Below are 10,922 nucleotides of genomic sequence, written 5' to 3' on the forward strand. Positions count from 1 at the left end.
CAGTCCCAAGGGAAAGAGTTGACTCGTGGAAGGAGGGAGGACAACTCCACCTGGCCAAGGAAACAGCCTAAAGAAGGGCGTGGGTCAGGATGGCACTGTTGGGGGGAAATGTATCCTGTGGCAAGATAAAAGAGCCACAAATGTACTCATGAAACCGCAACCAAGACAAGGCCCGCAGAAAGTGAGCTGGACAGTTAGAAAAGGGAGAGAAACAGGGAGGAGCTCCCCAGCCACCAAAGGGAGCGTTTAAAGGCCAGTGCGAATCCTGTGTGGTGCTCCAAGGACAAAGGTATTTCAAGGGCAAAGTACGACCCTGCCTGAAAAAGTGTCAGCCTTACACCCCTTAGCACCCCTTACCGGACCCTTACTCGCCCTCCCCACCATGTTGCGATGGTTACAAAATTCCTGAGCCCACCTGGGCAACAGGACCTGTCCCAAATAAGGAACGGCATCTGGCCTGTCCCACTCCCACCCTAGAGAAGGAAGGTATATATGCCCCGACCAATCGGTAAACGAAATTTTCACCTCGGACCATTCCTTTGTTTTTTGGCTATAAAAACTGATCAATAGCACATGTTCCTGCTCGGCTCTCCCAGACTACTAGGAAGTCGGCCCGCTGTTCTGGCAGCGACCCTTCCCTCTATTAAATTCTGTCTTCTTTACATTCTGCCTTGTGTCTGGAAATTCTTTTCCAACCCGCGTTCGGACCACGACACTCAGGACTGGGGAGCTGGGAGGTCTCTGCTAGGAGGGCTGGGGTCAGGAACTGGGCTTGCGGACTGAGGGGTTCTCTGAAGCTGGTAATCTTTGGAGGTGAAGGAAGGGGGAGGGGGCTCCAGGGGTGCAGGAGTTTCTCTGACTGGGGCAACGTTTGAACATGTTAATATGGCAAGGAGCCACCAGGGAGAACAGAATTGGATCCTGTGGATGGAGGAAGGGAAACAAGGATCTGCCCCAGACCAGGGAGAGGCATCTGGTGGAAAGGAGGCCAGGCACACAGGGACAGGAGGCCAGAGGCTGTTGATCAGGCCAGCTCCTGATCTCAACTGGCTTACGCTTCGTGAGGCCATAGAGGCTGCAGAGACGCAAAAGGGAGGCTGGAGTCCTCACCAGGGCGGAAAGGACATGTCTGCCATCCTGCACTGTGGGAGGCAGGGCCTCTTCAAGCCAGTGGCGTCGGTGTGACTTTCTTACATATTCCCCAGTTTCTCAGCTCTATTTCAGGAGACAAATGCTTTCAAGTCTATTTTCCTGAAATGTTAACTTGGAAGGCATCTTTGCTGACCTGGCTTTTGTGTTTAGTATCAGGCCACTCATTCTGCACTTTTTTCTCCACTATCATTTTGCTCTGAAGTTCCATTAACCCAGTGCTTTTTACTGGGGGGAAGGAGATACTCTTATTTCACAGGTGTGTGACTTAGGTTACAATGTCATAGGATAAACATGGGGCATCTTCCTGAAGGATAATTTTTACACCAAGATTTTCAGGAAAAGTATCTATGTTAAGACAAAAATGATACATTAGAGTATAGGTAAGACTTTAAAATATTTGAGCTTTTAGAGATAGCTTGGACAGGTGTCCTGTCCCCTCCAGGATAACCAGTACCGCATAGCCACCCCCTTGGCAGACAGTCTAAGATGCCTCCCTTCGGTTCATCCTCCCTGAGAGTTCTACTTCGGAACATCATCTATCTTCTTTTCATCTTCCCTGCCCAACTCAGTTTATGTCTTAGGACCAATCTTTGAACAGGTCACTGTCTCCCTAACTCGGTTCATCCTCCCTGAGAGTTCTACTTCGGAACATCATCTATCTTCTTTTCATCTTCCCTGCCCAACTCAGTTTATGTCTTAGGACCAATCTTTGAACAGGTCACTGTCTCCCTAACTCCAATCCTTCCCATTCCAGTCTATTCCTGACACAGATGCTATTACTTTACAGAAATGTGAATCTAGTTATATCACTCTTTAAAACATTAAACAACCCACCACCACTTACAATTCCTGCCTATTTCTCTACTTGAGTTCGTTCCACTCTTGTTCAATGTCCCAGCAGTGCTCACCGCTTCCAAAACCCCCTGGTTTACAGTCCTTTCTCTCATCCTTCGAGGACTTTACACCCCCCTTCCTCTGCCTGGAATGCCCTTTCCAAATGCTTCATGCACTAACCTGGAGACTCTTCCTTTAAGATTCAGTTCTAGCATTCTCTCATTTTTTTCTGGAAAGTTACCCCAATTTCTCCCCTACCCATCTGTTTCTGTGTTTGTCATGAAGATACTTGTGCATACCTGCCCAGGAGATTATAAGCCCTGAGGAGGGGGCAGTGCCTGCGGTTATTACTCAAATACTGACATATTTGTTGAGGTTGAGATATACTCCAAGTCCCTTCTGGGAGCCAGAAAACTGAAATATATAGCTCAGTGTTTCATCAGGTCAAAATCTAAGTTATCACAGTTTATCAACGAACAGCAATAAAACTCTGAAACTCTCCAACTCAAATGCATGTGTGAGAAATTCTACAACTTCATCAATGTATCAGATTTTAAGAACTCATTCCTATTTAATCTAGCCTAGGATACAGGAGAAAAGTGACAGAATTTTAGTTTTATTTTCTATGTGTCAACATGCTTATTAGTACAGACTTTAATCTGATAAAATCTGACCCCAGCATGTTAATTGTTTCCATTTGGAATTGGTTAAATCAGAGAAAAACTTAATTTCGAATATATAGTATCAAAAATAAATATACACTTAATGTGGTCTTATCTGTTTATGATATCAAAAGGTTTTCTTCTCCCCAAATAAAAGTTCTAAGATAAATTCCAGATTCCTCTGAATGAAAACAAAAACAAAAAACCACCTTCTAAAACAGTGAGCTTACAAAACAATGCAGCGCACTGCTAGGCACACTTAGTGTAACAGGAAAGTATGTTCGCTGAGAAGGAAATTTGAAACATGACTGTAAACCTTTATGAAAAATTATAACAAGGCCTTTACTTCATTTACTTTTAGCTAGTTCATAAATACCCGAAGAGAAACTGGACGGTTTGTGAGGAAACTTATAAAAATTTTTCCATAAAGCAAACTTAGAAATCCTTCCCTTTTGGCTCCGTTTTCCAATTCTCCTTCACTGTGTTGAAGAGAGATCGAGTTCTTCCAGGTTTTTGCTTAGGTGGGTGGTTTCCAGACTGACTGGACTCTCCAGGTAGGTGGTTCCTGCACAGCGCTTTCCGGTCACTGGATCTATGACTTGTCCAACTTTGAAAATTATCTCAGCCAGTTCATGCTTCACGTGCTTTGTTTTCGGGACAGGTAGAGCTTTGAGAAGCACAATATCTCCAACGGTGCACTGCTGGAGAGCATCGTGGGCAAAGTAGGTTTTTCGCTTATTAAAATACTGTTGAGAGAAGGAGGAAACAAATCAGTAGTTCCCATCCATGACCTGGCAATGCAGTACAAAATCTGAAAAAGGAATGCGCAGAAAACAAGCTGGAACTTGGGGGAAAAAATAGATAACATACTTATGGAGACTTCCAATACAAAAATAAGCTGCTTAATTTCTGGAAAATGGCAATGACTTTTCCGGAACTGATCTTGTCTGGAGCTCTCCTGCTTATTTCCTGCAGTGCCCCTTGCTCTATCAATTATCATCCTCTTTTACAATATTTAAACTCTTCCTTCCCAGTAGAGCCTTCTCTCCAGCCTAAAAACACACTATCTCACCACTAGCTGTGTGATTTGGGACAAGTCACTGAACTACTCCAAGCTCAGGGTTTTTTTCCCCACCATAAAATGAGGTTCCAATGCCTGCGCCTCTAAAGTTATCAAGAGAATGAAACATTATGTTCATAAAGCACTTAGCTTCATGCCTCACTCAAAGTATTGCAAACAAGCCACAGCTGAGAACTAGAATCACCTATTCCTCAAGACAACCCTGCCACAGCAGGTAGTCCCATTTAACAGATGAGAAAAACAAGCTCAAGGAGGTGAAGTAATGTGCACGGCTAGTAACCAACAGCCAGTACTCAAACTAAGGCCCTCTGATTCTAAGGCCAATGATCATGCCATCACTCTTCCACTTGCTCCTGTGGTTTTTTGTTTTTGCTTTGGGATCAAGCCATTTCATTGAGAGGCTTCGAAGGAAAGTCGACGGGCTAGGAGGACAATGAGAGCCAAAGTCCTTCTCCCGGCTGGGATCTCCCCAGCATCACAAGACCCTGAAAAGGCTCCTGCGTCTTTGATCCTAGATAACAAACAGCATTTGTGCCCACCAGTGTGCCCAACCTTGAATGCAGAAACATCCTTAGCACTTCCCCCTCCCTCCCTTGCACATCTACCAAATCAAGGACGCTGTCCCTTCTTTCCTGAAATCTTTTTCCACTCCATCCTCACTGCTCCCAGGACTGTTCAATTCTTTACTATTTCCATCCTAGACATCTGCAAAAACCTTCTTACCCATTTCCTTACCTCCACTCCTCATCCCTATCTCTGTCTCCTTTGCTTATAGGATGAAATCCAAAACACAACATAAAAGACCATTCACACTCCAGCTCCAATCCTTCTCGTGTTCATTCAACAACAGCGTCTACTTAGTGCCAAGCTCTGGGCTCAACATTGCCGAACCACTTGCTGCTCCAGTTAGAATGTCATGCCCTTTCATGTGTAAGGAATTAATAAACAGAAACCTCAATTAAACAGAGTCAGGAGACCAGAAGGGGAAGCTCTCACACCCTGTGATGATAGCAGAGCTCAATAGGAAGAAAGACATGCTCTTCTTTCCTGGCAACAACTCAGCCCCTCAGGAGTCATGGACTCTTTGTCTACCATCCCCTCCCAACTTCCTTTCCCCTCTGTAAAAGCTCTCCTCCCCGGTCACCGCACCACTTTTGTGGGAGACTTGCATGTGGCTCACCATGTTGCAGACCCTGAATTGCAATTCTCTGCTGATCCTGAATAAACCCATTTTTGCTGCCGAAATAACTAGCAGTCTATTTGTTTTAGGTAAATACATGGCTAAAAGAACTTCCACAAACTATTCATCATGGAAAGCCTCCCCCAACTCCTCCTGCCCCCGAACTGGTCCTCTGCATAAAATCCTTTTGGAGCTTCAGCTCATATGTCTTATATAATCAAGAATGCTCTCCTCAGCAACCTGGGAAGGAAGAACGAGGAGTCTTCTGCTCCCACAGTACTTTGCACATAGAATGACTACAGCAGTTAATAGACTGAATTGAAATGAACTCTATGTGTCTCTAAAATGTGAGTGTGAACCATGATTAATTCACTTTGTTACACCCACAGACCAGCACAATGTCTGGTGTGCAGCAGATGCTCAATGCACCTTTACTGCCAGGGGAGTGTTTTTCTGCTCAGAACCCAGAACATGTTGGTGATTTATCAATGCCACCTGAAAATAGAGATGTTCCTTACCTTTAATAAATAGGGATCCAGAACAAGTCTGGTCACTCTCACTTTAGCAGTTTTTTGCATTGCTGTCCCAATCACCTTCCCCACGACCCACTTGGCATGGACAGATGAACGAGCTATTGACATTGTGTGGCTTTGGTCACCTGTAAACAAATTCCAAAGTTCAATATTCTGATGGTTGTGACTCACCAAATGAATTTTGTCACTAGAACTGCCCCAGTTCAGAAACAGCTTTTGTTGGCCCTCTGGAATCACCGCTTTAGAGTTGCTTAAACGTTTCATTATTTCCTTAACTACTCAACCTCCCATCTTTATACTGTTTACAAAGCTGTAATTTTAACCTCTCTAAGCCTCAGTTTCCCCCTCTGCAAAATGGGAATAACAACAGGGCTTACTCACAGGAGTGCTTTGAAGATTTAACCTATAAGGTGCCCGACAGCGCTAATAAACACTGGCCTTTACTGGCGTCCCTACTGCTTTCCATCCCGCTGGGCTGCCTCTCCCCAGACGCTCACAGCCTGGCTACTTGGGGCACGAAAGGCCGACGCGGCGAGGCCGTGGTGTCCTCTCCACCGGAGACCTTGACTTGGCATTGCTTTCGAGATCAATTAATAGTGAGTCCATGCCGCCCAGCCTGAGGAAGGTTGGGGGTGATTGATCCCTTCGCCCCTAAAACCCCGAGGTCGGGTGACTCGACTCGACTCGCCTGGAGGGCTCCCACGACGCGGCGCTTCGGTCTACGAAATCCACCCCACTTCTACCGCGAAGCGCGGCGGCGGTCACCTACAGAGTCCACAGTTCCGGCGCACGCCCTGCGGAGCGCCGACCGGAGCGTGATGGCGTCACGTCTTACGCAGGTCGCTCCACCCCGGACCGCCCTCTCATTGGCCGCGAGTCCCCTCAGTCCTGGGCGGGGTTAAAGTCAGGGCTCCGCCCACTCCCCCTTAAAATGAGCCGCGGGCTGTGGTTTAACTGGAGACCTTGACCTCTGCTTTCCACACCTGCACGGCGGCTGGAGCATTGGGCTTCGGCCTTTCCTTTATCCGTTCCACTTACTTTCCCTCTTTTTCTGTTGAGCTCCCAGGCATTGGACAAGGCCTTCCAAATCAAAGGAACTTAATTCATTCATCAACCGTTGAAACATTGGACGCTGCCAAATGCTGAGACTGAAATGTTTAAGCGTTTCCACCCCCAGCAGTTGTATTTAAGATAAAGTTCAGGAGATTTTTATGTCTAGTATGACTTTAGGTGTTAGTTTTCAATATCTGTGAGATGGAGAGAAGTCCGGTGTGGGTACGTATACATATGGGCTGCTGCTGACGCCTTCTCAGTTAGAAGGAAGGCTGGGAACGTATTAGGCTCTTGTAGGGAATTGCTAGACTAGGAGGGAGCTAATGGAGGGTTAAAAAAAAAAAAAGTGGTGGTGTCATTAGATTGAAGTGTGAATTCAGATAAAGAATTAAGGCCAAGGGCACGCTTAGTAAGTGAATTTAAAAGGAGAGATGGTGGTGGGGAGAGTGTGAGATGTTTGAAATTTCAGAAATGGGAGCTAATTTTCAATGAAAGTGGTAATAACTTTATATGCATTATTTCATATGAACAAAAACTTTTCTGGGATATCATATTTCCCTCTAGCTATGAACTTAAATTCCTTTCTTTTACAAGCAAGCTTACAACTTCTCTTGTTAATAAAACCAATGACATACCCAGAGTGATTTTTTAAAAGATTTATTATTTATTTATTTATTTTTGGCTGTGTCGGGGCTTAGTTGCGGCATGCTGGATCTTCACTGAGGCATGCGGGATCTTTCATTGCAGCGCGGGCATCTCTCTAGTTGCGGTGTGCAGGTTTTCTCCTCTCTAGTTGTGGCACGCAGGCTCCAGTGCACACAGGCTCTGTAGTTTCAGGCATGTGGGCTCTAGTTGAGGCGCGCGAGCTCAGTAGTTGTGGTGTGCAGGCTTATTTGCCCCGTGGCATGTGGGATCTTAGTTCCCTGACCAGGGATTGAACTTGTGTTCCCTGCATTGTAAGGTGGATTCTTTACCACTGGACCACCAGGGAAGTCCCCCCAGAATGATTTTTTTTAAATGCAAATCAAATCATTTCACACCATCGAAGGTAGAAAAAACATCTGATTTTTTCCAACCCTCATTGGGAGGAAAACTTTCCCTCTACTAACAGGTTTGAGTGTCGATGGTGGGGCTGTGAATGAACTGATAATAGATTACCAGGGGAAAAGACAAGGTTTATTTACACATGCATGCAGGAGCAGATGAAGAGACTCCTGGACAACTAGAGATAGGAGATTATATACCAACTTAATAGGGGGAAGGAAGGAGGGAGAAAGGGCCTCTCGGAAAACAAGTGGACTTTTAGGAAAGGCAAATGGGCTTTTATGAGAACAATGGAAAGTATAACAGTTTGTGATAATGTCTGTACAATTTCTCATCCTGGTGCCAGTGGTTTGTTGGTCTCCTTCCTAGCTGGAATCTCCCCTGAGAGGGGATTTACGGCAGCTTCACTCTTAGAAAGCTCTGCCTTTAGGGACTTCCCTGATGGTCCGGTGGGTAAGACTCCTTGCTCCTAGTACTAGATCCCACTAGATCCCCTAGGATCCCCTAGATCCCTAGTACTAGATCCCACTTTCTTCAACTAAGGAGTCCACATGCCTCAACTAAGACCTGGCACAGCCAAAATAAGTAAATATTTAAAAAATATATATTAAAAAATAGCTATTGTCTTTAAAAAAAAAAAAAGAAAGCTCTGCCTTTAGTCAGATAAGGGACACTCTGAAAAGGCTTTTTTTCTGCATCTGCTGTATCTTCAATGTCCTCAGTTTAAGGGAATCTTTATACCATTTTGGGGGATCCGATTGAGTCCTATCACCCCTTAGTGTCCTGTCTGCTGTGGTAAAAACACCTTGATTTGCCTTTGTGAATTCCTGTGTCTGTAGCTTCAATGGGTCTGCCAATCAAAGTCCTCCATCTTTGTTTAGCACGAGGCCCAAGCTGAACCAATCAAATTACCTTCCAGGAATATGAATCTTGAGTGCTCTGATCGGAGGATGGGAGGTGACTGGAGCTACTGCATCCTGGAGCTACTGCATCCTGAGGGAGGTGTCCTGAAGAGACTATACAACCAGAGTCAATGTCGGCTGCTTGCACCCACAAAAATTTAACCTATAAAGAAGTCGGCACTTAGAAAATGGAAAACAACATGCAATCATCCATGGTGTAAGACATGAATCAGATGCTTTTGGAAAGGAGTAAAACATCCCCACATTTGATAAGCTTCTTGGTCAGCCATCCAGTCCCCTAACCCATAACCCATATACACATTATTCATTCTCAAATTTAATCTCCCTCTCTCTCCCCCTCCACCCCCTGCCCCCCAACCCATCCTTCTCATCCATTTCTCCTCACGGTCACTGCTATGGTATGAATGTTTGTGTCCTTCCAAATTTCTTATCTTGAATCCTAACCTCCACTGTGAAGGTATTAGGAGATGGGGCTTTGAGGAAGTGATTAGGCTTTGCCCTCATTAATGGGATTCAATCTCTTTTACAAAAGGACTCCAAGAAAACTTCCTTGCTCCCTTCTACCATGTGAGGGCACAGCAAAAAGGCACTGTCTATGAACCAGGAAGTGGGCCCTTACTAAACACAGATGTTTTGGCACCTTGATCTTGGATTTCCCAGCCTCCAGAACTGTAAGCAATTAATTTCTGTTTTTATAAGTCACTCAGTCTATGGTATTTTGTATATACATATATAGAGATGGCATTTTGTATTTATATAATATATACACATATATATAATGTAAAAATATATATAGTATTTTGTGTGTGTGTATATATATATATATATATATATATATATATATATATATATATATATTGCATCCACATTGGTACTTCTGCCTTTGTGAATAATGCTACAATAAACATAGGAATGCAGATATCTTTAGGATATCCTTTTATACCCAATTTGTTGATTTTTTTTTTTTAAATCATGACAGGATTGTCAAATGTTTTTTTCTGCATCCATTGAGAGGATCATATGATTTTTATCTTTCATTCTATTAATGTGGTATATAACATTGATTGATTTGTGTATGTTGAGCCATTCTTGCATCCCAGGGATAAATTTCACTTGATCATGTTTTTTGATCCTTTTCATGTGCTGTCGAATTTTTTAAATTGAAGTATAGTTGATTTACAATGTTCTGTTAGTTTCTGGTGTACAGCAACGTGATTCAGATTCTTTTTCACATTCTTTTAAATTATAGGTTATTACAAGATATTGAGTAGAGTTCCCTGTGCTATACAGTAGGTCCTTGTTGATTACCTATTTTATATATAGTAGTGTGTATATGTTAATCCCAAAGTGCTCATTTATCCCTCCTCTCCCTCTTTCCCCTTTAGCAACTGTAGGTTTGTTTTCTATGTCTGTGAATCTGTTTGTTTTGTAAATAAGTTCATTTGTATCATTTTTTTAGGTTCCACATATAAGTGATATCATATGGTATTTGTCTTTCTCTGTCTGACTTACTTCACTTAGTATGTTAATCTCTGGGTCCATTCATGTTGCTGCAATGGCAATATTTCATTCTTTTTATGGCTGAGTAGTATTCTATTGTGTGTATATATATATATATATATATATATATATATATATATATATATACCACAACTTCTTTACCCATTCATCTGTCCATGGACACTTGCCTTTTCATTTTGTTGATGGTTTCCTATGCTGTGCAAAAGCTTTTAAGTTTGATTCTGTCCCATTAGTTTATTTTTGCTTTCATTTCACTTACCTGAAGAGACAGATCCAAAAAAATATCTCTAAGACCTATGTCAAAGAGTGTTCTGCCTATATTTCCTTCTAGGTGTTTTATGGTTTCAGGTCTTACATTTAGGTCTTTAATAATTTCCAGTTTATTTGTTTTCATGGTGTGAGAAAATGATCTACTTTTATTCTTTTATATGTGGCTGTCCAGTTTTCCCAGCACCAATTCTTGAATAAACCATCTTTTCTCCATTGTATATTCTTGCCACATTTGTCATAGATTAATTGACTATAACTGTGCGGGTTTATTTCTGGGCTCTCTATTCTGTTCCATTTGTCAGTATGTCTGTTTATGTGCCAGAACCATACTGTTTCATATGTAGCTTTGTAGCCTAGAGTCAGGGAGACTGATATATCTGGGTTTGTTCTTTTTTCTCAAGATTGCTTTGGTTATTCAGGGTCTTTTGGGTTCCCTACAAATTTTAGAATTATTTGTTCTAGTTCTGTGAAAAATGTCATGGGTATTTTGACAAGAATTGCATTAAATCTGTAGATTGCTTTGGGTAGTATGGACATTTTATTTATTTATTATTTATTTATTTTTTATTTATTAACATCTTTATTGGAGTATAATTGCTTTACAATGGTGTATTAGTTTCTGCTTTATAACAAAGTGAATCAGCGATACATATACATATATCCCCATAT

The 10,922-nt window shown here is 42.8% G+C and overlaps 1 protein-coding gene across 1 annotated transcript; it reads right to left on the minus strand.

Annotated features, from left to right (window-relative positions):
* Positions 1-3,044: 3,044 nt before the first annotated feature.
* MRPS17 (mitochondrial ribosomal protein S17) lies at positions 3,045-5,563 on the minus strand. The gene is made up of 2 exons (XM_007452667.1): positions 5,428-5,563; positions 3,045-3,394 (listed from the first exon to the last, which is right to left on the minus strand). Exons 1-2 carry the CDS (start codon positions 5,548-5,550, stop codon positions 3,125-3,127), a joined length of 393 nt encoding a protein of 130 aa, XP_007452729.1. The 5' UTR covers positions 5,551-5,563; the 3' UTR covers positions 3,045-3,124.
* Between the last annotated feature and the right edge of the window lie 5,359 nt (positions 5,564-10,922).

Source organism: Lipotes vexillifer, unplaced genomic scaffold, assembly GCF_000442215.2.
Source record: "Lipotes vexillifer unplaced genomic scaffold, Lipotes_vexillifer_v1.1 scaffold426, whole genome shotgun sequence".
Lineage (NCBI taxonomy): Eukaryota > Metazoa > Chordata > Mammalia > Artiodactyla > Lipotidae > Lipotes > Lipotes vexillifer.

Coding starts and splice junctions, on each gene's coding strand:
- MRPS17 (XM_007452667.1), bottom strand. CDS start 5,550: ATGTCAATAGCTCGTTCATCTGTCCATGCCAAGTGGGTCGTGGGGAAG. Junction 3,395..5,427: donor TGGATCCCTATTTATTAAAG/GTAAGGAACATC, acceptor TTCTCTCAACAG/TATTTTAATAAGCGAAAAAC.